The sequence below is a fragment of the Daphnia pulex genome, chromosome 11 (genome assembly GCF_021134715.1).
Source record: "Daphnia pulex isolate KAP4 chromosome 11, ASM2113471v1".
In the NCBI taxonomy this organism is placed as follows: domain Eukaryota; kingdom Metazoa; phylum Arthropoda; class Branchiopoda; order Diplostraca; family Daphniidae; genus Daphnia; species Daphnia pulex.
Window position 1 is genome coordinate 4,361,040 of NC_060027.1, and position 27,014 is coordinate 4,388,053.

The window sequence follows — 27,014 nt, forward strand, 5'->3', positions numbered from 1 at the left end:
AAATGAGACCATCTTAAAATTTATTACCTTCTTGAATCCAATATCAGCCGAGTACTCGCGGAAGCACTGACGGCAGAGGTTGAGGCCATACTTCCTGACAAGACCATGTCTGTTGGCACATGCCCGGCTAATGTAAAAGAAACAGAATTATTCATAAGCTTTCTTTATGTCTTTACAGCATTGAAGATTTCTGAAAATTTTATTGATTTATTCAAGTCCAGGCAACCCAATACAATTAAAGCCTCTATGAAACTATACAATTTTACGTGGGTTTGCGTGGAAAAGAATGGTTTACAACGGTGAGGTAGGACCACGTTTTGTAGCAAACATTTGACGAATTTTACAAAGAACAAAAATAAAACTAGACAAGTAATAAAGAATTACCAAGTACGAGATCCGGCTCCGTATTTACGGGGGTGAGAATACCACAAGTTTTGGAAACCCATATTGATGACAAGATCAGCTAGATTGACAGCAAATACTTCGTTTAACGAAAGCCAGAAGCCGGAAGAAAATGGCCGATTCTTTAGGCGCTCAGATGAAATGTTGCCGAGTGTATTCTTATCAATGTACAGCGCCACCTATAAAATTTGTGAAATTAATTGTTATCATTAATTTCAGCCACTAAAATTATTAAAGAAAGATTCTTTATTATTTTTTCGTTTTATTTTGTATTAACATTTAATTAGTTAAATCATATTTGCAATGGCATCTAAGCTGTAGCCTAGTTTGGTGGTGGCGTTGTGAACTTGTGAATTTCGACAACAAGCAGACGATATTCAAAATCTGTCAATGACACGTGATTGCGTTATTGGTTCTAGAAGTTTACAGTTCTTTAGCTTTTTTAAAAAAACTTTTCTTCCAATGAGTACTGAGGCGACCAATAAACCAGTTTTTAGGGATTTGCAGGCCGATGATGCTGATCCCGAAATCACGGAAATAAGTTCACTGTGCTTCAATTGCGGCGAAGATGTAAATTTCGGCATAATTGATGTGTGTGCCAGCAAAAAATTTATTTGTTTTCTTTGTAGGGCATGACTAGGTTGCTGCTGACAAAAATTCCTTTCTATAAAGAGATCATATTGATGTCATTTGAATGTGGTCATTGCGGGCTTAAAAACAATGAAGTGCAGTCGGGTGACAAGATTCAAGAAAAGGGAGCACTAATTCAGGTTTCCGTCACCTCCACAAAAGATCTCAACAGGCAGGTTATCAAATCTGATTATGCCACTGTTAAGATTCCCGAGATTGAGTTTGAAATCCCACCCCAATCCAAAAGAGGAGGTAAATGGTAGATTGTTTCATTCAAAGCTAAGTGTTATTAAACTTGTGACTTTTATTACAGAAATAACTACCATTGAAGGTATCTTAAGCAAATGCATTGCAGGCTTAGAGCAAGACCAACCAGCAAGGAGAGCCCTAGATCCTGATTCAGCTGAAAAAATTGACACCTTTATACAAGTGTTGAAAGATACAAAAAGATGTGAAAAACCTTTCACAATTGTAGGTTTCACATCCTATTTTTTACAACATAACACTGATTAATGGAAATATATTTAGGTTATAGATGACCCTTCTGGAAATAGCTATGTTGAAAATTTGAATGCCCCTCTTGTTGACCCTGCACTGACAACAACTCATTACGAGCGAAACAAGGAACAAAACCACCTCGTCGGCATCTACGAAGAAGAATTAAAAGAAATCAAGGAAGAAGAAGAGGAAGAAACCCAAGGTATTTTGGAATCAAAATTGTTTCATTAAATCAGAGGCCATTATATTTTCTTGCATATTTTAATTATACAGCCGAAGATGATGCATCTCATGATACTTTGGCAGACGAAGTGTTACATTTTGGTACCAACTGCCCGTCATGCAACGCGCCATGCGAGACAAATATGAAACTCACAAGTAAAATTGAACTAGTCAAAGGTTTTACAGTTAAATTAGATCACCCCCTATCTGTTTATTTCCAGGCATACCTTATTTCAAGGAGGTCATTATCATGGCGACCAACTGCGATGCTTGCGGTCACCGAACCAATGAGGTGAAATCAGGTTCTGGCATCAACGAGAAAGGTGTGAAAATTACGCTGCGCATCACGGATCTGATTGATCTGTCGCGTGACGTGCTCAAATCGGAAACTTGCTCCCTGTCCATCCCCGAACTAGACTTTGAAGTCGGTGCGGGAACTTTAGGCGGAAAGTTCACTACACTAGAAGGTTTGTTGGTTGCCATGAAGGACCAACTAAGCGGACAGAACCCACTGATGTGCGGCGACAGCGCCACGTCAACCTTGAAGGGTATGTTGAACCATTGTTAAACCAAATCGTAGCGTGTTGCATTTAATGTGAAACGAATTATTTCATTTCAGAACAAATGAAACATTTCAACCTAAAATTGGACGATATCATTAGTGGCAAATCGTTGGGAAGTCGTATTATTCTGGACGACCCAGCCGGTAACAGCTACTTGCAGAATGTATACGCTCCAGAAGATGATCCAGAAATGGAGATCGTCTATTATGAGCGAACTTTCGAAGACAACGAAGAACTCGGTTTGAACGACATGAAATTGGAAAACTACAGTGAAAATGAATAAAATATTGTAACTCGATGACATTTGTTGGGGTGGTTTTTTGTGAATATATATGGCTCATATTTCCAAAGAGATCAATACTGTGTCTGGTGATTCAATCCGAAGATTTTAATTAAGGAAAAATATTGAGTTTTTGCACAGCCCTACCCTATGCCGTAGACTTTCCCAACCAGCCATACATCCGGGGAAATCGAATGAAAATTTTGAAATTGAAACTCTTCGAGGCGTTCCGTCATGGCAAGCCTGCCGTTGCCTGGTAACTGTCGTCGTGATGATTTTGTTTTAGATACATATATCAATGTTGATGGTTTCCTTTTTGCTGCAAGTACCAAATGTTTACCCGTGCACAAATGACGTAATTACGGTGGTGCTTATTGCTACATATTGAATTGAGCCTTTTGTTTGGATATTATCCATCGATCACGATGAGTTAAAGTATCTCCAGTCTGATCATATTATGACATTCGCAAGCACAACACATACGCGTAATAATTCGACATGTCACATGTGTGCATTAGCCCGAATTGGGATTCCCGTAATTCATATCAAGATCAAATTACTCAACGAGGTATACGTACAGTATACCTTGTTATTATTCTTCCAATACAAAGGAGTTAATTTATCTAATAGCGGATCAGATCAAATGGAATTTCTTGGCGCTATTCACTATTGCTGCAAGTCTTGTGTTTTATTCTTTTTCGTCCTAATTGTGCTTTGTAAAACAATTTTATAAATTCAGCGTGGGAAGCCATTGTCTGGAAATTGCACCTCGTTCTCATCCTAGGGAGAACGTACTCTATGCTCCGCGTTGAAGCCTACATAATGTTCCAAGCTGTAATAATTCTTCCGTGACCACAGTAATTTGCTGGATCGATCAAACTTGAAGTCCTTTTCGTTGAGCACTCGGAAGTATTGATTAGATAAAAGGTCGAGACGAAAATGTAAGCAATGTCAAGACATTTCGTGAACCCAACAACATCCGTTGCTGTGGAATCGCCATATCGCCTATTCCGTGGTATTTTTTTCCCCCAAGGATTTACAGTCACGTGTTACAACATTTAGGCCGGAAGTGAGCCACTTCTTTGGATCCCATTTCAATTTGTTAGTTGCGCAAAAAAAAAATATAATCTGCCGCTCTTTCCTTTTTTTCTTTTAAGAAACTACTAAATTATCTGCAGTTCCTGTTTATCTTGGTAAGCGACGATTCCTAACTTTTTTACTAACTACAAAAGAAAAATAATCAGGTTTAGTCACTGAGTGAGCAGCACTCTTGAATTAAGATTGAATAATTTACGTAGTTCAGATTAATTGTTGTTTCCTCTTTCGTTAGCTACTTCCTTGCAACTCTATCGTTGATTTGATTACAGTCCGCTTATAAGATTAAAAAGCACAACATTCTAAGCTTCCTTCTCCTTCTGACAGCATTCAATATTATGCACGGTGCAACCGTAATGTCTGACTGTAAACTCATATCTATTTCACTTCCACAAAACTGTCCTTGTACACAAATGCCATAGCTAATACAATTCGTATATTAAATTGAATGATTCACAACAACGCTGGTATATCTTGGACGCGCTTATGATTAGCGGTTGGCGATAAAAGCGAGAGTGAAAGACTATTCAGTACGTGATGCCCAAACATAACCAGCAGCGGCGGTCTACGAAAATGTATCATCGTCTTTTCTCCGTCGAGAAACACGGAAATAAAAAAAGGAAGTGGTTCCCCCGCTCCGTATCGAAATAAAAAAAGGATCTTATTTCTACAGGCATATCAAAGGTCGACGACGTACTACGCGCCGAATAAGACGAGAGAAAGAAGAAAAGAAAACAGAGAATAACAAAATGGCAAGAGTCCCAACTATACAAAGACACGTCGGGATTGACGAGCACTTTCCACAATGGCGATATCCCCCCTCGGATTCCGCCACTGTATTCTTGTCTCTCACATAGCTCCACTGAGGATTAGTTCCGGCATATAAGAAACGGAGCAGAGAAAAACAAAATAATCGTAGTGTATCCACACACACACAAAAATGAGTGTTCTAGCGATAAGTTTGTTTGAACACAAACAAAAATGGCCAAGCGTTACTGCATCATCCACATGCAAAAGAAGAACATGATCCCCGAAAAGAAGAATCGCCAGTGACGTACAAGAAACTCCCGTCCCGAGTGGGCGCGTTTGTCTTCGTGACATAGATACATGACACAACTTGCAATCAACACAACTTGCCGTTATAATACAAAAGTCCGCGGGTATACACTATTATTGTGTTGTATACCCGCTTTGGCTCAGCACTAACAGGCCACTATAGACTTTTGTAATAATAATCGTTGCCAAAAGGAGTTTTTCGATTGGTTTTTCTCATATCGCTTATATACATATTTCACGTCTAAGACCCCAATTTTCATTCGTGAGCGCTTGATCAATCGGCACGAAATTAACGGTCTGGACCATTGAGCAAACACGTATAAATGAGCCAATAATCAGCCAAAGGGTGCGTGTGTGATCTATTATGCTTATTCGTTTCTCCCGAATTGAGAAGCTTCAATTGCATTTCTTATTACCGATGCCCGCGTACGCCCGCGTAGCTCTAATTGGCAAGTTGAACGGTGCGCAAGTTCCTCCAAATTGTAGCTGCTACTACCATAATATATACGTATGAGCTCTCATTTCGCCAGGATTTGATGGGTTTATAAATGCGGCTCGAGAAATTATATCGTGGCGCTCAGCCGTTTTGAATGTTTGTTGAATCGTTTGCCGCTCATATTAGTCACGATAGAGACGATATATATAGGCTGCTGTATTCACCGCCATCGGGGGGCATTAGGTACTGATGTATTAGATTGCCAATTTCAACGGGACGATTATATCCTCGTTGCCCAAACGAAACAATAAAGACATGAATATAACGGTAGTAGTAGTACGTACGGTGGAACAGTTTTCACATAAAAGTGCAACGAAATGCGACGAAATGATGATGGATTTTTTGTATATATACGTTTATACACTGTTTGAACGCGGGAGGAACGTGATGAGGAAGTATAATTGATGTGTATGGGTATATGGGTCTTGAACGAAAAAAAAAATAAAAAAGAAGAAATGGCTCCGACAGCCGTGTGAGATCCACTGCATGTGTGCACAATTACGGGCTCAGTTGTGACGTGCACACACGCTGCGCGTTTAACTTGTTTGTAGGCCATCGGACGCCCGGTAGTAGTAGTACTTTGGTGCTTTTTGCTATAAAGAGTGACTTCCTGCGATAATAAATGGAACTGGGAGGGGGAGGGGGGTTCGATTCATTTCCGTGTAACACAGTGGCAATGATTGGTTTTTCGGCAATCACGACAGTGATTTTGCTTCACTCACTTAAAATATGTGTCGTGGTTGTCGATAAACCCGTGCGAATGGTCAACAAGAAAATGAAAAGGAATCGACGAAGAGGACAGCAGAAGTCGCCACCAAACGGGTCCAGCAGGGATATGAGACAAGCGATCAATACGTACCCAAAAGGAGGAGATGAGTAAAATAGCAGCAAATATGTACACGGCGGGATATAATAGAAAATAAACGTTGAATATTTACATTTCGATCGCGTGATCAATTGGATGAATGTACACACAGACGTATATATAAAGAGGACAAGAAATGTGACATGTAATAGATGAGGGTAGTTTCAGGGAGGACAGCATAATCATCATCTCCGAAAAAAGCCATTTTCACGTGACATATAATTGAAAAATTGGTCGTGTTCTTATTCGTTCTCAAAACACAAATGGGTCAATTATAGCAGAACAGGAAGTTGATGGACCACTAAAACGGGATCAATATGGTGATTCAGTTGCGAACGGTTCACCAGAAAGGGTGAAGTTGATGATGAAGAGATTATGTGGTGTTGAGGCTTTTGCTATAATATCCAGCGACCGGCTTCTTTGTGGTCAATCCGCAGTTTAGAGGTCACTATGAAGAACATCGCTGGACCCGTTGACTTGGACGGTGATGTGCTGACAGGAAATCACCGAGTCCACCGTTCCCGATGAAGCGATTGTTACTATGGATACAAACGGAAAAGTAAAAAAAAAAATCTATAATTTCAAAACGAACCGAAAAGACGATTTGAGTTGCTCAAGTGATTAGCCTAGTCTCTTATTCATACACATTTACAGATTTCTTAACTAATGAAAGTCCAAATGGTTTTAGCTTTAGATATACCTTGTTTACCATCTGATTTTGTTGAATTCCGGCCATTGGTGAAAGGTTCGTCCATTTTCAACGAACCGTTTGCGACATCTGGAATTTCCCTTTCAGCGCTGCTGCCGTTACAACACTCGTCGTCGGATCGGTTGACGAAAGACACGCACAGTTCCTGTTGGATTGTTGCGAGAATGGGATTCGGTAGCTCAATTGTTCCCTGAGGGCCATGCGACCGGCCGGTAGGCCCAGGAACTGGTGGAACTCGCGATCGCAGTGAGTCGTTGTGACCAAAAGTGCGTTCCGAGTTGCGTCCGCGGCGTGTGAAGACGCTGTTCTCGCCGGCCAGCGCCTTGTTGACTTCCATCCGCTCGGCGCACGTGCACGCCTACACAACAAGGAGAGAAAAGGAGCTCAAAAACCAATCGGAAATGGAGGCAGATAATCGACATCAGCGCTGGCGACAACCTTCATGAAACTTTTCTTAAAGTTGTCGGATAGAAAAGCGTAGAGGATTGGATTGACGGCCGAATTGGAGTAGCCCAGGCAACCGGCCAGCAGGAAAATGGCCACGATGTACGGAGACTGCGAGGCTTTGGGTGGAGTGAATATTAACGACACTTGGGAAACCCAATAAGGTAACCAACAAAGGACGTAAACGGTGACGACTGTCAGGACCAGTCGGGTCACTTTGCGGTGGGAGCGGCGCTTCTCCTTGGATTTGTTGGTCGGCCCCACCGTCTGTAATTTTTATTTTATTTCGCCAATAAAGAAAGCGAAGAAATCAATTTTTATCAACAGTTGAATTGGCGAATGAATTTAATTAAAATCAACGAATCTTTTATACTTTCAGTTTCCTGATGACGAGGATGTAAAAGACTAAAATGAGGATGAGTGGAATGGCAAAGGCCAAAGTGAAAGTGTAGAGGGTGAAGGCGGCCTGTCCGTTCATGTACTCGTTTTCTGGCCAGTAAATGTTGCAGCTAACGATGGGACTGGCCGGATGAATCTCGGTCCCATCCTCGAGGCTACTTCCGGTTAGGATAGACGACATGGCCAACGTGTTGTTGGTGATCCAGGAAGCGATGGTCGTGGCCGAGCCGTTTGACCAATACAAAGTGTCGACCACCCCGGAATCGTTGATGCTGCCGATGGCCCAGTCCGAATGAACTTGTTGTGTGTGGGCGTACAAAAAAATGGGCACAATCATGAGGAAAGAAATGCCCCAAGTTGTCATGGACACGACCTGTCGATTGTAAATTTATTGACATTTTATTCTATGACGTAAGTAAGTACCGGGAATTGAATATTTGGCGCCATCATTAAAAGTTGGTTCAGTTTCAATTTTCAATCGAGTTTTTTAGGAAAAGTTGTAAGTTCAGATGACGGGAAAATGCAATGAAATGATTATGCAACCGAATGCAACGCTACTGCTATTTAGAATTTTCTATTGACGTGATTGAAGTTCTTGCGCAGCCAAGTGAAGCCAAGCCTGAATAAGATTAATCGTCTTCTGCGCAATAGTTTATTGACCGGATTCTGATCACGTTTTACCCAGCCGGATCGTTATTCTTCTTTTTATTTTTCAAGACAAACGATAGCTAGACCCTTGGGCAGACCCTACAAATGTCACATATCACATCTCCCCCTATGGCCCTACACTGTCGCCACGGACCACGGAATATTTAAGGCCTCGAAAGGGAGAATTGGAAAAAGGAGAACAGCGGAAGGAAAGGGGAGAAGTCTGACAATGGGAAACACAAATCAAAACTGTTCCCAGTATCGCGGTGGTCTATAAGCTCAAAGATTTCCCTGGATCGCATCAGTGACGTGTTGGACGTTGAATCGATCCAATATACAAAAAGTACAAGACCAGCAGCGGCAGAATAATCGAAAAAGAGGCAACTGCTGAGAGAAAGGGGAAAAAAAGGTTCTAATGAGATTTTCCTTTTCTCGATTAAATGCCGTGCGATCCGTCTCCGAATAGGACCAGGACTATTATGAACCATAATAGGAACTGATGTTCGTGTTCCGTATCAATATTACCGTGGAGCACGATTCTCTCTAGGCTGTATAAATGCATTACGGGAAAATCAAGCGGGACCAATTTGTCATTAATAAAACAGTAGGGACGCGAGGCCCATACAATAAGTAAAATTTTACATCAAGCGACATCAAATCAATCAAATTAACCAAAAAAGAAAATTTAAACCGCATTCGCGAACAAAAATGGGTGGACTTACTTTGGCATAGAAAGGTGTCCGGACTGTGGCCGCATCGATCGGATGGCAGACGGCTATGTAACGATCAGCGCTCATAACCGTCAACAACAAGGAACTTGTGAATTGATTGACCGAGGTCGTCGTCATGTAAATCTATCACGACAAAATTGACGAGGCAATTCAATCGGTCACAAATTTTCGTGGGCGTTAAAGTTATCTCACCTTGCACATGACGTTGCCAAATGGCCAATATCCCAGGCCCATTGTCGTCATAATAAATGGAATGCCGATGAGAAAACATTCGTCTGCCACCGCCAAATTCAAAATGTACAAATTGGTGACTGTCTGCATTTTGGTGTAGCGGAGGACGACGTAGATGACGAGAGTGTTGCCCATGAGACCTACAACAAAGACAGTGCCATACAAACACTTTGGTGTCGAATAAAAATAAAATAACCTCAAGTTAAATTAAGGTAAAACCAAACATTTATCGCCATCAGACTACCTGAACAAAATAAAAGAGAAACGCTCCCAGCAGAGGAATTTCGTAGTCGTTGACGATCAAGTCCGGCATGTCTCCCGTGTCGTTCGTCCACGACACCATGCTGTCCATGTTGTTGTGTGGTCAATTAGTAGCAATCAACTCCACGATTACGACAGCAACAAGTGAAATCCAAAAAGGGATTAACAAAAATCCTTTCTTCCTGATCCCTGAAAAGGAAATCGTAAATAAAAATTTTGTGTTTCTTTGATCCATTTCACTTGTACGATTTCGGTCTTAAAAGTCTGTCGTATTTATTGTTATTCTGTAGTATTTGATTTATAAACCCTTCTGAAATGAAGGTTTTAAGTTTCCGAGGTGCGGTGCGGGGGCAACTTACGAAAAGAGGTTGACAAATTGATTAAACCGCCCGTCACCATAGGCAACCTATGATCCACGTATATTCTTACATTCAGGCTTATAGTTGATCTTATTTTTCTGCGTTTACGTCACACAGGCTGTGAGTCTAGCTGAAAAACAACCGGTTTGTTTTCTAATAAGAAACTGTGTTTTTCCTTTTCTGCCTTATTTGTTTCTTCCTTCAGTACTCTGTTCCATTCAGTAAATAATCACAAATAATCAGCTTATTCCTTTCAAAACAGACGGAAGCATATGCGGAAGCAATTACATTCATGACCAAAGAAAGAGTCACGAATGCAGCAGTTGGTTTCCTCAGTCGTAAACAAAACTATAAATCAATAAAATTATTCCGCGTATGTGGACCCATGCAACAGTGGCCATGGGATGGCAGTAACTAAAGAGCAGCTGTTGCGAACACACATTGAATGAGAATGAGTCTTTGGGTCGCTGTTATTTTCATGTTCGGTTTGCTTTGAATATGCTCGCATGACATTTCGTTTGGCGAATTGAAAACCAAACGAAGAGACGAATAAAAACAATCCAGCGCAAAAGGTCGCGTCCCGTTGGGAGGACCGAATAATTTCACGGAATTCCGGTTTCTATATCATTCGCATCATGTCAGGCACTTTTAACCGCTCCCGCCGTCGGTACTTCACGATCCTAGTAGTAAAACAGAAATAAGGGCACTATCTTTCCATCAGTTTTATTGTCCCCGGTTTCTTTCCGTTGATTGAAAAGATCGATGACTTCCAAGAAATAGTTTGGAGTATAGATAAGGAGAAAACGGCGTCCCCATCGCAATTTGAATTGTAGACACTAGACAGATTCCGACAACGTAAACTACGACAAAATGTAAACTTTATAGGGCGTTTATTGTTCCTACATCGTGACTGACAACATCAATTAGAGGAAAAACCAAATATGTTGGATGACTTGGATCTGGCAAATTATTAATGTAATTATTAGCGTCTAGATTCACGCGTCGTTGATGGCATTTTTTGTCCCTGTTGGTAAAACCAATTAATAGTTTCTGAATTTATCCGATCTGAGAGCGCAAACCAATGTGAACGTCAAATGCCAAATGTTTTTCCGGTTTTTACAAGATCTGATGTTTATACTATTTTTGGACCTATCCACCAGTTTCTGAAAAGTTGTTCATTCATCAGAATCCCAGTCAATTTATTTCCTCAATAGACTGCGTGTGACACTCAATTTGGATAAGGTGCCAAAAACACCGTTCCATTACTTGGGATGTTATTTTTAGCCTCAACTCTTCTTTTTTTTCTGATTTAATTACATTCGTCAAAACGATCTCCGATGAAAAAAAGAACGCAAGAAAGTGAGAAAAGTAAATTAATGTCGTGTTTCATCACTCTCGTCTGTTATTCGATTGGATTGATGATGCCGCCGCGCGCCTGTCTCGCTTTCATCCCTTTTATTTCTGTTTTTCACTGGTTTTTCAGCGTGTCGGCGTGATAGATGGAAATAAGTGTGATTGAGCCAGGGCGCAGCAGAGTCGATTTCTTTTCCGCCAATTCACACGATTGTAATGACAACTCTCCTTTGTAAACGTCAAAATGGTTTGCGGAGCTTCAGGAGGGATTGAGAAAACCGACAAATTGATTCAGGGTTCTCTCAATAACCACTGAATGTTTCACTCAGTTCCATCAAAAGTGCCATTCTTTTTTCCCGGTTTCTTCGTTTGACTGGCTTGCTGACGTCATACGGCTTTAGAAAATGGTAGGCAGATTTCAGAAAGGAAAAGCTTGGCACTTGCAAAAGTGCTGGATAATATTATTCACTTGTTTTTTTACAACTGCAGGAATAGAATACTACTTCATCATTTATGAATCGGGTCTCTCCTACTAAACGACACACATCAGATGCGTATAGACAGTGCTGAAGCCTCTTTCAGTCAGAAAAACAAGCTATTTAACCCACCACATCAGAGTTCGGACTTCGGACACTAGAATTCAACGACAATTTTTTCGAGTGCTTTGACGAACTTTTCGAATGAATAAAGTCAACCATTTGAAAACTCGAGACATGAAACTAGGCCAAAAATGCGCGTTACAGGCAACACCAGTCAATATAATGTCAAGTCGTATTGAGCGCAATAGTATGCCATACAATAGAACGAAAAGTTGACAAGAATGAAGGAGATCAAACGGTTCGATAATCGAGTCCTTTCTACAGCGCAACCAAAACTTCAAAGGTAAAAAAGATCGAATCAAATTTCACCCGTGATTTATCTTTTCAAAGACGCAATTTTAATGCATTGGTCATATAAATAAATTACGTGGGCAGCTTCGTTGCCTTAGTGTAGGGTACACATGGTAAGTTGTGTAGGGTTCGGACGAGCTGCACTATATGGAAATAGACTGTGGCAACATCAGCAGGGATGTTTGTTTTTAGGGAGTGTAAATTAAGGCGTTGAATATTTGATGTGCTCAGTGTTGTGCAAGTGCAATTATGCAAATTGGAGAGCCGGTCAATATTTCGCAGACTCGTTATTGTATACAATTGCCACAAAAAACTGCTTTAGCAACATAGTATATTGTGTGTATATAGGTATATCATGTGCGCCACAATGTGGAGTCGACTGCTGGCAAGGCTTTAAAAAGACATCAGAATATGCTTGGATACTTTTCCACTTGCATGTATCACCATTTAATTTTTTATCGGCTAATTGAAGTTTGGATCCTGGCGAGAAGAGAAGTTTCGCTTGAGTGCTTTTTTATGTTTGATTAAATCTCGAATGCTGCCGAGTAATTTTCCATTTTAATTTTGTTTTTTTTTTTTTTGTTGTTGTTGTATGTTTTGTTATTATATTAATAATAATAAGTGAGAACATAAGATCGACCGTATAACGTTGTTGTTGCAAAGTCATAGAGAAATACATAATATCCCAAAGCGCTGCTATAGATCCGCTTCCTTGCCATTGGATAAATGACACAGTTGTGATGGACGACGGCACATCTTTTAACTCGACGTGCAATTCAAACATGTCAAGTCGGCTTTATTTGTTGCCCTGTTTTCGCAATACCATAGCGCAGCCATAGTCTCCATCTCCATCTCTGTCTTGCATTTTATTTGGGATAATCCTGTCAAATCCATCAACACCAAACTAATAGTCTACACCAACAGCATTTGAAATGATCTCTAACTCACAATTTAATTTAGCCTAGATTATTCTCCGCAATAGAATTTCTCAATCTGTAGAAAATTAACTTGAAACTTTATTGGGAATTAAGAAATTTGAAACCACTGAGACGATAGCACATATGATTAGTCGTCCAGCAATCAAGGCATTATTCGATTGCAATCGCAAACACGCACTACTTATGTTGCTTCCGGTTGCTTCTGCGCTGCGAAGCGCTATGCAATTTGATGGATTACGATTTATCCGCTATCAACTTCATTATGAGCACTGTGCTATTATGCACTAAATGATAAGTTTGAATTGATACTAAGAATTAAAAATTCGACGAAAATTGTATTCATTCGAACTAGGCTACAGCGCTCAACAGAAGGTGAAAAGAGATCTTCTTTTACTTTGCTGTGCTCTGATTCATGAGCTATTATATATCTTCCGTTTCCCAATTTAATTTCCTATTGGGTCTTTCATTATGACAACAAAAATACTGATAACAAATATTTTACCACTAGCTATAAATGTTATATAAGGCTACTTATTACCGTGTAATAGAGTCCTCTCCCATTTCACATTATATATGGCCTTTTGGTTCGGCATCTCAAATTCTGCCGTCTATGCAAGCCTAGATATAGTTTACATGTAGGCGACATGTAGCCGACCGAAATCAAAAGCAAATTCAATTTCAAATGTATAGCTGTGACGTTGTATGTGTATGCACTATGTACGGGAAAAAAGTCAATTTACCCACCAGGGATCCATTAGTTACGAGCGAAGGAGTCTCTCTACTTCTATTGTTTGCTCTTCACTTCGTTCCTTATACTTTTTGTTTGGTCTCTCCCCCTGCTGGTTTTTTACTACAAATCGAATTAAGCGACTATATAGCGCGGCCTATACATCTTTAGTAAAAAGAACCTTTTTAGACTGAATGCTGTTGCAAGATAGGCCTGTACAGTTTCTCATTCCAAGAATTCTACAAACGAAATCGAATTTCTCATTCGATTTGTTTTAGTAAACAAATTGAGGTTCAAATGCCAGCGCATATAGTTCTTTTGCATACGAAAACAGTGGACCAGAAAATATTATTACTTGGTTACATAATAGGACCATATCATCGCCGTCACTGAACGTCAGAATAAGGTCTATACAGCGTTGGCAACATGTTATAAAAATTCCCAACCTAACCAAAGTGCTCTCCAAAATAAAATAAATAATGATTCGGGTTCGTGTGCAGCCCTATACAGTGAAGCAATCTTGCGTGACAGACCCCATTTCCTCCCAGTTATAGTGCCGATCACTTTGTCTTCACAACTCGATCCAATGGGTTTTCAGTCTCAAGATGGGACGCGCTTCCGACAAGTCTCAACGGATAGAAGACAAATGTGAGATTCCAAGTGGCACTCTCATCGTCCGCTTGATTCTACCATATAAACAGGGCGAATTCATGGAACTGATGATGAGTTTTATTCGCCATTAAATTTTTTGTTTTATACACGACTTTAGAAAGGAGGGAAGCAAACAATAAAGCCAGCAGGAATGTGCACAGGCGTGGACAATGAATGGCGAACCACAAAACACGTGAAATGAGTCCCATAGCAAATGGTCTTGTCGAGTCCGTATATTGATCTGACATTTATGGATGCATTATATACCCTATATTGCGTCATAAGTGCTATAAAGAAAATCTATACATAATACAGGCATTTACAGACTTGAACAAAAAGATGACGAAGAAAGAAATCTAATAATCGCAACGCCCATTATAAGATCCTTTCCGAAAAAAGGAAAACATTCTATTCGGATATCCTGACCTCCTTATTCTTGAGCCTTATAGTATTATATTCTGGACTATTAAAATATTCTGATGATGCAATTGCGTAATTAAAGTCTGCCATAAGGACAAGTAACTGAGAAAATTTATAACATTTTAAATCCTGGATGCCGTTCAATAACTTTAATCGCTAGAAATTCACACAGCTGAATAAAATGTTGAAAATGCGCGGGAAGCCAAGTGATAATACATTAACATTTCTTGTCTTATATTACGTAGTGATCGTTCCGTGGTAGCTCATCCAATCTCCCAAGAGCCTCATCGGCATTGGCTAAACATCACTATTCACCGCCAAGACCAATTCACCTTTCAATCTAGCAAATCTCCAATCAGCTAATTCTCTTAACTGATTGAGCCATGGCTTATTCAAGTGATTTCCGGCGCAAAGTAATTGCCCTGTGTTTCAAGAGAAAAAAGCCAAAGGGATATCTAAAAATTGAAAAAAAAAGGCTCTAGTCTAATCTGAGATCAAACCGGGGTCGGTATATAAATCTGCTTACTCCGCAATGTTTTACAGGAAAGGTACACCATCAATCCTTTTTCCACGAGTATAAATTCTTTTGATTTTTAATGTTGGCGTTTGGTACCATCACCCTCTATAGGCTATACAAATTCGTGTGGATTCAAACCATCTCCGTATAAAATGTATTGGCATTTTTCCATCGTCTCTGAAAGATTCCCCAGTAAATGGAAAGCAGAAGCCAAAATCTCGATCAAATATTACGGGTGAAATATTCCGTGAAATGGAATTTCTTAAATCGTTTGACGCGCTTTGGCTTCATATATATGCTTCCAAATGATTAACTAGACAAAGATGGGAAATACCAGAAGGTATTACGTGTTATAAATACGTACATTACATTACATTACATTACATAATATTCATAAACGTAATATTAAAAAAAAAACTCACCCAATTTCGGTGAGAGCTCCCGACATTCAAATAATAAACATAATCGTTGATGTACTATACGCGTCTGTTTGGTTCGTCTTCATTCGTCTGAAAGATATGCAACTCGGACGACCTCCTCTGCTTCTTCTTTTCTTTTTCGAACTAGGAGCTCTCATGAAAATTATATCCCCCCCCCCCCTTTCGCTAGTCTACTTTTCTGTGATGATAAATGCGTCCCTTCTGTTGGTGCACAGGTGCCATTTAAAACTAGTGAATACACAATGGAATCGCAAAGGTCTCGACAGCGGATCTCTCTCTCTCGACAGAGACGGAATGTTTGATCACGCTTAACAATACATTAGGGCTCCTCGTCCGCGCGTAACCTTTACTTGTGAAGCCCATATACATATCTCTATACGACGCTGCTGTGTATATAGTCGACGCCGACTGCTGTGAATATAACGCCGAATAACGGGTCTAAAGATTTGTTACTTGGTTTGCTGTTCGTGACGTTTCCATGATCAATCTTCGCATCCCGTACCCCATTAGGTTTGCCAAGCGTGAAAACTCTGCGTCCTTTTTTGATTCGTCGTTCTTCGAAAATGTAATATCGGACATCATTCCTGAACATTACCCATCAATAATGCCACCTGGCACAGATAATACACAACTTATAAATACATTTTCATTTGATATAGGGCCTAGTCCACTATATATCCATCAGCATGTCCTTATATGTCTATGTTTTATAGTGTTTTTCCGATATCGTTTTTTTCCCCGCGGCCGCGTACATAATATCTCTTTCTATATCAATGCAGCTGTTGAGCGAATCAAATTACAGCAGTGCCCAAAAAGGATATGAATGGAACGGCGCTGGAGGAGAGAGAAATAAAAAAAGGGTTGTTGTTAACCTTTTGTCTATACGCTGTTGCGTATAGACAACGAAAGACTATTGGGTACGACGCGAAAGTAGTTTGAAGAACATTATAAAAAGCAGACCGAACAAAGATTCATCTCCCTTGTCGTTTCATCTTTCATGTCTTCATCATATATCCATGCACGCAGGCAACTAGAAGAAAACAAGATCTCATCTGTGAAGCCTGCTGCTACTGCTGGTAGAGGTTGTGCGTCAAACACGCATGACGTCATATCCTTCTGAGCCGCGTCTCTCATTTCTCATCTCATTTCAATATTCAGTAGCGCCAAATTCAACTTTGAAGAGTACGCATCAGAGACTATCAGACTAGACGATCCCAATTTTTGAAGTACATGTACTCCGTGAAATTGCTACCCACAAAATAAATGTTGCGACTCGATATCAAATAATGAAATAAGGAAAAAAAAATGAATTCAAACAGCAGACAGAAATTTGAGGAAACCGGCGGCGCACTATAAAATTCTCGCTAATTATGCATTCGACGTTAGATATACAAATCCAAGATCCTGAACTCCGGATCGCACTGTTCTAATTGGGACTATGGTTGGTTACATGAATTTCAAAATTTTTGTATAAATCCACGAACACCGAATTGCAGCAGCTATAGCGCGTGCGGTTTTATATAAGTTGTCATATGTTTCAGGGTCTTTGTCGCGGCTTGTCTCTGGTATTCCATTGAGGTCACGTACCCGACGAATATGTGACTCGCATATATAGCGACGTCTCGGGGACCAACAGCACGAAGCCGGAGTAAAATTATATACGACGCTTGCAGAATTGACAAAGCGATTGGTATTAGCCGTTGCTGGTAGCTGCCAAATAGTTGAATATGTTAATCCAGCTGCTGGAGCATCACCGCAGCAGCACCGCTATAGGTGCTCTACAAAGAGAGATGATGATAAGGGAGAGACACACCCAAAAGGAGTTGTTCCAGCAAATCAACGATTGTCCGTGTTTTCTGCATTATTTAGCCAGCCATATTTGCGTAGTTCAACAAATCAAACATTTCGTTTGAAAAAAAACGACAAAGATCAACAAATTTGTCTGTTTATCATGCGAGACATAACAATAGATAATAACAAGTTGTTGTAACTTAAAGAAATGGGGAAAAAGAATTCCAGTGTAGTATTTATAATAACAATAAGAGGTTAATAAGGATTTGATGTCATGGTAGCAACTTTGGGTGTACAAGGAAAAACTATCCGAAGCTTTAGTTCGTTGCTTCTTTTCTCTTGAAGCCTTTTGATGTACGACAAAAGGTAGAAAATCAAACAAAAGGAGTCATGATTATCCAACACCGAATTTTCCCCAATTGTTCGAAAGTTTTTGAAGGACTTGTTGACATATGTATTATGCAAGGCACAAATAATAAACGCAATCAGAGACCGCAGCACCGTCTCCCTATTATTTTGCACACCCGGCCCACCGTCTCACAGCATATGCGATATTACATAATGTATAAGAAAGCCTCAGATGAGTGAGGAGCCCATCCAACTTGATGGGATTTCTATACACATTTTTCTGGGGTTGTTCGCCGTGACATTTAATGTGACATCGTGTCTGAAGCGCATTCTCCCGCGGGAACGGGAGCGGGACACAAGTCATTAATCCTCCGAAGCAATCTCCGTGTTGAATCTCTTTGCGTAACATTCCGCCCGCGCAACTCGCCCAATGCCGCCCTTAATTTCCACATTTTCCCCAACAGAAGTTTTCCCTTTCTTTCCTTATTCAGCTACAACTTGACCTTAATCTTCTTCTTGCAACTTTCTTGGTATACAGATAACATATATAGCTGCTATGTTGTTGCGTTGGAAAGAAGATTGCGCCCTTGATTCTTTTTGAATAAACTTGCATATAGTATAGACTCGCATGACGTGATGTGTATACACCACAAGAAAAGAGAAAAGTAAGCCATAGTTGCTATACTATAGGAACGGTCATGCTGCACGCCCTTATAGTTCGGTGTAATTGTGTAATTGTATAGAGCAGGGCGCTCTGCGTGAATATGAGCCAAGACATTCGCTCGTCGTCCCTATACATATGTGCGTGCTTCTTGTGAAATCCTCATTACACGTGGGAGCTGTATATAGTCTAAACAGAAACAGTACGAATTTATTTTTCATGGTAATTAATTCTGGATTTAACGTTATAATTCCACGACAGCAGCAGCAGCCACAATCGAACTTTGGTAAATGCGAGTAAATGTCGTATGGGTATTATAATTGGGTTGGTTGTTTCACGATCAATTGCCTGATTTCTATGATGTCAAAGTTAGTTGAAATGAAAACAACCGGACGTTACATTCTTGATCGAATGTGTTGAGCTTTATTTTGGGCGCTGAAATCGTCAAGTTGCCATATCGACCGTACAGCAATGTTACATAACTCAGGCTAATATTATAGCATGTTATTTTCCAGTTGTGTGATTCGGTACGCTGTATACCCTGTAGAGTTAGAAACAACATTGATTATTTGTCTCCACAACCCTATAGACTGAAGTGAATAGCTTTGAATCCCGAAAAACCTATGGAGATGTTAATAATTCCAACTGGGCGCGGCCAGCACCAACACTATCAATAATGAATAGGCAATGTGTAGTGTACTATAGATTCAGCGATATAACCATGTTTTATTTTTTAGAAAACTGGGTAAAAAGACGAAAAGCTATTTAGAGTAGAACCTACACATACAGCGCCAGCACCGAATTCTTTAATTGAGTTTTCCCGCGATTGAGTTCGGAGTTGTGGGACAGAGTCGATATCAAAAGGCAAAAAAAGCTTCATTTTCACTTTGAGATACCCAGAATGGCCATTGTGTCCACACACACTACGCACACCCAGGGAATGGTGGTGGTGTAATGGCAAAGTCGCGTTCGGAGACCGGGCGATCTTATAAACAACAAGAGAGACCCAACAAATCGCAAGAAGAAGAAGTGGTCAGGGATTTGGATTGGGATATTGGGGGTGAATTCAAACATTTGCCCAGGAGAGGCATTGTGTCTGGTAAAAAAAAAAGCCATTGCCACACACTCAAAAGAAAAAAGAGCGCGATCGTTTGTTTTCCCTATGGCTAAGTCAACTTCTTTCTCCCCGCCGCCGTTTCTTTCCCAAAGTTTACGAGAAAAAGAAAAAAGGCCGGTCCTCCAATCACACAGGATCACCGACAAGGACTGGAAATCGAAAGTAGAGAGACCAAAAGAGACAATGCCGTCTCAATGTTCGCCCGCGCCTATTCTTCCGTTGGCCCAGCAGATAAGCCGCACACACTCCGAGTCGACACTTTGGGGTATGTCTGCTGATTTTTCTCGGCGCGGGGCGCAGCACTCCATCAAAGCCATAAACTTTCGTCAAATCTGTGAAAAGCGCTAGATATATCTATATATTATTTGGGACTCCCACACACTCGACTCTTGTGCTGTCTTCAATACCACGACCCATAAGGCCATAACCAACTTGTATATAACAAAGGGCCTTTTTTTGATAGACTCTTTATAATGTTATGTGACCGCAAGTTGAGATATCAACTATACATCATCGCTCTCTCGGAAAAAGTCGATTAATCGATGCCTATTCTTTTTAACTGGCGGGTATTATACACTGTCAAAGACTATTCAGTATTTCATGATATGTCGTTAATAATTTGATGCGCTAGATTTCTGTATTTATGAATCTAAATCTAAATGTTTAGATCGTTGAGCGCTTGCGTTTTTTTCGTCTGTTTCGCGGAATCCGAATGGCCTGATCTTGTGAAGAGAAATCGCTTCTGTTCTTTTGTGATGCCAAATTAGCATAAAGCACATTTAATCAAAGTTGTATCGCTCCAATCTTCAGCTTCTTTTACGTATTCTTATATTCATTCCGGCCCTTCTAGTCTTCGTTAATGATGACTGCCATATTATTTGATGTTCCATATTCTTAGTTAACTTTAGAAAACTGCGGCCCTGTATTCGATATTAATCTAGCGAGTACAGCAACAACGAAGGAGCCTAACAAAAAAAAAGTTTATCACTGGCAGCATAAATTTATGTCAATATTATATAACGCTATGATAAAGGAAATGCAACAGAGTCTCTTCCTATAGGTTAACGACAGCTGCCTCGTCCTAGACGACAATAGCGCTTGTTAGCTTGAGTCGGCTTAATTCCAACTTTACCAATTCGCTGGCGCTCCTAAATTATATAAATATACTGTATATTTTTTTAAGAAAATTCAATTATCGATGACGCAAAGTTGAAAAAAAAATTCCATTGCTGATTCAGTCGAACCCAAACCAGCGAGTCGAGAAACTGGAGTAAGGGCCTTTACAATTTGAAAAGACTCCCATCGGTTTAGAAATGCGAATTCGGCATCGATATGTTATTTTCTGTGCAGTCGTGCAAATGTCTCTTGGCTCGTCCACCGCAACCACACGACGGGCTATCGTAATTAACCCCGTCCGCCAAGTGCATGGCAGTCTGTCATCAAGTAGATACTAAATCATTAATTGCTCTATATTATAGCTCGCTGTTGAGCTGTCGTTTTTTTATTCAGCTCAGCACTTGAATTCGGTGCTTGAAGATGATACACCCTACTATATGTATACTGTATAGTGTATACAGTATACCAACTCTAAGGAAATATATACTATACGCTCTTTAGACACATAATGCCACTTCTTTGAGATAAGCCTGTATAATATATAGTCTATAGGCAGCAATGCCTAATTGCTCTCGAGATCCCGCTGTTGCCTTTCATTTACGCCACATCAAGCGCTTAATGAATCGTGACATTTTGGGAATATATACGTTGACTTAAAGGAAGAAGCCGTTTTATATGATACTTTCATTGCATTTGCTCAGTTAACGCATCAAGGCCATCCCTAACGTCTCTAGGCCGAATATAATAAACATCATCAGCCGGGGGGAAAAAACAAAAAAAAAACACTTTGGCATAATCTATTCTTTGATATAATAGTAACATAACAGGCTGTATACAGCAGCCGCGAAGTTAAGCTACTTAATAAGAATAGGGCGCCACAGGCAAATTGCTCTAGCGCGGGGAGAGTTCCAGTGTACATATAGCATTCTAAATATATTGGGTAACTTTCTCTTTCCATTATAGAGCCCAGCCAAAGTCTTCGTATGATGAGTAATGACTGGAATTGGAGTATTGATTTACACAGGGAGTGGGGGGCATAACCGCATCAGCTATATAGGGCTAAAAACAACTTTTGATGTATGAATGCCCTGCGTTGACCTCGATCTCTCTCTAATATTGCCCTATATATCTTACGCAATCAATCTAGATCCAGCAGGTCTACATATATTCCGTACATAAATCAATTCAGTTGAACACTATAACACGGGATAGATGGCCGAGCTGTCAGCTTGCGCATTAGTCACCCAATAATATATAGGGCTCCTATATATACTACTTCTCTCGCACTCTCGTCAGGTTCGTTAACACGAGTTCCTTGATGTTTTCGCCAACTTTTCCTTTATTGGCTATATGTATACACGCGCGCTCTGAATGTGTACGGTGTGCCTCCTTCTGCATTGTTCCACCAACACGTGCGGCTTTCTGATGCGGTCTAAATAAACATGTGTTGTTGTGCTGCTGCTTGTTAGCGGGAAATACTTTCGAATGTTTGCCACGTCTACCGACCAATCCAATTTATCGCGGGGCCGGGTGTCATCATTTTTATTATTTCGCCAACAGCGGAGAAAGAACCACATCTTTTTCTCGCCAATTTCACAACAACAACAACAAACAAACAAAACATTTTGGTGTGGTCGACATGAAATATTAAACGGACCGGACCAGTTTTTTTCTTTTTTCTCTTCCGCGTAAATATAATGCTGCCAACGTATTACCCTACAGATGCTGTTGCGCTGTATATGTCCGTCTCATATGTATATAAACTGCAGCTCGACCGCATTCTCCCCGGATGCCGGATGCCGACCATATCAGTTGAAAAGTTCCGCCTCTACTCAAACGAAGAGGACTAAAGACATGCTTATTGAGCTGCTGGGTTTATTTATTTATTTATTTAATTATTATTATTATTTTTCCTCCTTTTTTTTCTTTTTCCGCATTGCTACCCTCGCCATCGTGATCTTCCGATTCGTTTTTCCTCGGCAGGTTTTATTTCTTCGATGAATGTAACTCGGTTGTTGGGGAAGAAGTAGAGCCCTGGGAATACAGACAGTGTGCGTACACCGCGCTCTGTGTAGAGTTGAAGAGAAATAGGAGACTACACAATGTCTTTGCCAGAGTTAATTTCTAGGCTAAATTAGCTATACTTGTAGCCAATAATGCCAGATCCAACTAGCGAAGAACTCGTGCACGTTGAGTGAACTTTTTCTTTTACAAGTACATTGTTCAGCTATATACAGGCGCAGAGTCCAACTATGTATATAACTCAATTCGTCGAATGATTACTTCTCAAAGTACCCATTCATTAAAGAAAAAAATTTCAGTTGATAATTCGGTGTGACAGGCTTCAAATTGACTACATTATTATTGAAAATTCTTGAATTTTGCTGTCTGGATGTTTCTAGGCTATGGCTACTGGTAGCCGGTTGACGTGAGACAACATCTGATTTGACTTTTATTTTCAACTGTAGACTTCTTCCAAAGATGAAAGAATATCTAGCTTTATAATTCTTATTGAATGTGTAGGTACCGAAAACTAGACCAATTAAATCAACTTTCACACTATACGGAGCCAATTAAATAGTACCTAGTTACAAACTTTTCCGCATCCGTAGACTTTTGTAAGTTTTCGTATGCACTTTTTGGTTGGTTTCAGATTATACAATTCTAGAGTTCAAAAACATAGAAAGTTCCTCTCTATTTTTATCCTTATATAATATAGGGAATCATTATTTTTGTGTAAAGTTACATGCTGACTGCATATATACACCACATAAAGTGCAGAGTGCATAAATAACAAGAGACGACAGCCAATTTGCAAATCAAGATGACTATATTCCATCTTGATAAAATTTCAAATGATATCGAATGCGGAATTCGGCTATGGGAGCCAGCAGCATTTTCCAAGCGAGAATATAAACAGTGTATTTCAACAAAAAAGAAATCACGCGTTATTTACGTTAATACATTAGACACCACCAGCACACACGTCCGCATTTTTGGCCAGCGTCCAAGATACTACATAGTCAAGTGGTGGCGAGCCCGCACACAGACACAGCAGCACTGTCCGCGCTGCCAGCATCGAGATGCGGTACGATACAAAAACACTTAAAATAAGATCTATAGCTTATTCTTTTCGCATTATTTTTCAACAAAAAGTTCTCCGCGATAATATAACACCCAGTTCGGTTTTGCGGAGACTCGGAAGACTCTCGGAGGATGTGCGCTGCTGGCCTGGTGAGTGAATATTTCCATACTTCACACATGAACACACAATCCATCCATAGTAGTGTATAAAAACCGGCCTTCCGCTGCAGCCGTATTTCCGTGCGGATTATGTGTCTGGATATATTTTTATTTTATTTTATTTTTCTCTTTTTATACGGACTTTGCAAGTTTTATATCAATCGTCTACGCAACAAAGGGAAACTCGGTTTCAAAGGAAAGCGGGTCCGCATAGCTTTGGATATATAGGCCTATATTATATAGGCATCTAAGATACACAGAAAAGCTTTTGTCCAGAGCTTTTGTGTGTGTCGCCGTATTTTATTTTATTTTTTTCAGGCGAAGAATAACGGGAGAGAATCCCTCCCCAGGAAAAAAATAAATCAATCACGAGGAAATCCGCGCGCCAAATATCTGAGAAATCCCGATTGCTTTGAAAACTGGATGAACCAATCGTCTCGATGAGCTACAATAATATTATATAGGATGTATAGTTGTATCATCTGGGATAACCCGATCGAAGAGCGTCTGACTGCTTGTCAAGGAATGGAACTCTAATCAAAATCGCCAATTCCCAACAGGAATTCGGGATCAGATACAGCGTGGTCTAGATTATATAACGAATATGTCACTTTCGGCTGCTACATTACGTTGAGTCGTACACAGAGAAAAACAAAACAAAAGAGGCCGGGCATAGAAACAAAGGGGAAATGTCCAACAAGCTTGCGAAGGAAACGGAAAGAACTGTGTGTACGTATATATACACGGTCATGGGTGGCCCCTTTTTTCTCTCTCTCTCTCCTGTTTTTCCCTTTTTTTGTCTTTTGTTTTATTTCGGTTTTACTCCTGTTTACACGTTTTCTCGAGTGTTGACAGGAGGCGAGGCTCGGCAGCGCCAGTCCCTGACGGTGTATCTCTGATATACACAGCCCAAATTATACTCGAAACGAATTTCGATATTGTTCTCCGCCGTCTAGACAGTGCAACAATACAGAGACAATTCCGTATTGTACCTCTATTCTCTCATATAGAAACTGCTTCATCAAGAGGCGTGCGCTTAATCAAGAAATTGACTTTTCGGGGAAATTTAAAACAGAATGAAACGCCAAAATTCCAGTGAATTTCACGAATGATTTGTATAGCCCTATTAGACCTATAGAACACCAAAATATACAAAAGAGACAATACAAATCTTGCGCAACAACTGTTGAGCTGTTTTTTTTTTTTCAGCCCGATATGCTGCCTGTCTGTGTGACTGGGTGTGTTTAAATAGTACCGCGGTTGGAAATAGGTTTATCATTTAAAAAAAAAAGTTGGTCGTTTTTTTATTTATATTTTTTGACAGTCGACCGTTTATCTTCAGATTCGCGTTGTCCTCCTACGGTTTCTCATTATATCGGCCTTGATGGAGCTTTTCTGTTATTCATTCTGTCTAGCTCGGTAATCGGCATATGTAACGTAACAGCTTTCTTGCCGCTGTGCTGCTGCTGTCACGCTCACGATTTTTCAACAACCGTTCATCATTCGGCCTTTCACAGCTGCTGGATTTTGTCGCCATCCCAAGAGGGTATGTTGCATGTACATATAACACACACTGTATGGGAGAGTTGTTATCTCTTAAAAAATTGGTTGTGACCTGACGAATGAAAATAAGAAGAAAATTCCTGGCTAGATTTCGATCAGAAATTGGAAACTGGGCCAATAAGAGAAATGCTGTAGAGTTGAACTTTGTGTCACAGGGTATTTTGCGTGTATTAATTCAAGAGATCTTGGCATTAGGACATGCCAAGAAGTAATGTGAACAACTGCAAGTTGACATTTCAACTTTGTAGAGCCCTGTATATTAAATCTGATAATAAAAAATTCCTCTGTGACTGAAAGTTGCCTAATAGTATATAGTCGATCCGAATTCGTGTGGGATGGTAAAAGTTGTTTCGACACAGCCGAGTCGAGTTCTATGTATGCCTCAACGGCTATATAAGCCCTGAATAAGTTTCCTTATATTCTAAGAATGAACATATTTTCGAGTGTTGCCCGAGACGGGAAGAGCGTCTCATTTGATGGGCGTAGGCGAGTTTCAATCCATTCTCTCAATTTCAAGTAGTTCAAACATATAGTATTATATGCGCCAATATAACCTCGCAATCATCGACTATATAGCCTCGGGATGTCAACAACAGAATAAAACAAACGTGAATAATAGTAAAAAGGCTGCTGCTGTGCACTGTGCACACGGGAAATCGTTACCGGTACGCAATAAATCCGCTAAAACTTTCTGAGCTGCTGGTATAAAGGAAATTCGGTTTGCACGACTTTTGACTATGACGGAGGAGTATATATATATAATTTAGAGGGAAGCGGGCCGGGCCGGCTTAAGTCTTGCAAATTCCATTCATTTGACATTATTCGAGATGAAACCCGTGATGCATGAGCCTGACTTGATCTGACTTGCCTGACGTCAAATAAGACTTATACACAAGACATCCAACTTTAGCCAAACGAGAAAATGTTCATGAGAGTTATAATGATAATCCGAGAATCGGTATAGGCTATTATATTATAATCAAAGGCAAATGCTGAATAGCATCAGCCGTGGCCTTTTATATAAAAGTATTAAATTATTAAATAACTTTTTCTTACTAAATTGCAATTTTGGTTGATAAAATGGAGAGAGGGACTTACCGAGGGGTTTACAAGTGACGCGTGTCTAACCAAAAGTATATTTCCAACTTGAGAGAGAGAAAAGAAGAGCGGCGAGCTCTTATTTCTGATGCTGCTGCTGCTGGGTGGGTGGGTTCCGGTAAATCGTGAAACTTGTCTCGACGCTGCTGCTGGCGAAACACTAAGGCTGACAAGCGACAAGCGCCAGCACTTGAAGAACCCCAAACTTTTCCAGTCTCCTGCTGGAACTACTGCCAGCTTCTAAAGGAGAGA

The 27,014-nt window shown here is 40.2% G+C and overlaps 2 protein-coding genes across 3 annotated transcripts; one reads left to right on the forward strand and one right to left on the reverse strand.

Moving 5' to 3' along the window:
• Positions 1 to 750: 750 nt before the first annotated feature.
• On the forward strand, positions 751 to 2,669 carry LOC124207033 (zinc finger protein ZPR1-like). Its single transcript, XM_046604277.1, has 7 exons — positions 751 to 972; positions 1,032 to 1,284; positions 1,346 to 1,503; positions 1,561 to 1,732; positions 1,804 to 1,908; positions 1,974 to 2,300; positions 2,372 to 2,669. Exons 1-7 carry the CDS (start codon positions 793 to 795, stop codon positions 2,596 to 2,598), a joined length of 1,422 nt encoding a protein of 473 aa, XP_046460233.1. The 5' UTR covers positions 751 to 792; the 3' UTR covers positions 2,599 to 2,669.
• A 2,720-nt stretch (positions 2,670 to 5,389) lies between these two features.
• On the reverse strand, positions 5,390 to 27,014 carry LOC124207031 (somatostatin receptor type 5-like). Of its 2 annotated transcripts, none has more exons than XM_046604276.1 (8): positions 26,763 to 27,014; positions 9,514 to 9,719; positions 9,231 to 9,437; positions 9,030 to 9,161; positions 7,634 to 8,032; positions 7,255 to 7,527; positions 6,817 to 7,174; positions 5,390 to 6,646 (listed from the first exon to the last, which is right to left on the reverse strand). In XM_046604276.1, exons 2-8 carry the CDS (start codon positions 9,619 to 9,621, stop codon positions 6,546 to 6,548), a joined length of 1,578 nt encoding a protein of 525 aa, XP_046460232.1. In that variant the 5' UTR covers positions 9,622 to 9,719; positions 26,763 to 27,014; the 3' UTR covers positions 5,390 to 6,545. The 2 variants fall into 2 exon arrangements, with proteins under 2 accessions (XP_046460232.1, XP_046460231.1); XM_046604275.1 differs by having other exon boundaries at positions 6,808 to 7,174.

Excerpts from the sequence above, each read along its gene's own strand:
- LOC124207031 (XM_046604275.1), bottom strand. The coding sequence starts at position 9,621 with ATGGACAGCATGGTGTCGTGGACGAACGACACGGGAGACATGCCGGAC. Across the intron at positions 7,528-7,633 it reads TCGTCATCAGGAAACTGAAA|ACGGTGGGGCCGACCAACAA; the intron begins GTATAAAAGATT and ends TAAAAATTACAG. Across the intron at positions 7,175-7,254 it reads TTAAGAAAAGTTTCATGAAG|GCGTGCACGTGCGCCGAGCG; the intron begins GTTGTCGCCAGC and ends CTTGTTGTGTAG.
- LOC124207033 (XM_046604277.1), top strand. The coding sequence starts at position 793 with ATGACACGTGATTGCGTTATTGGTTCTAGAAGTTTACAGTTCTTTAGC. Across the intron at positions 1,733-1,803 it reads AGAAGAGGAAGAAACCCAAG|CCGAAGATGATGCATCTCAT; the intron begins GTATTTTGGAAT and ends TTAATTATACAG. Across the intron at positions 1,909-1,973 it reads GACAAATATGAAACTCACAA|GCATACCTTATTTCAAGGAG; the intron begins GTAAAATTGAAC and ends GTTTATTTCCAG.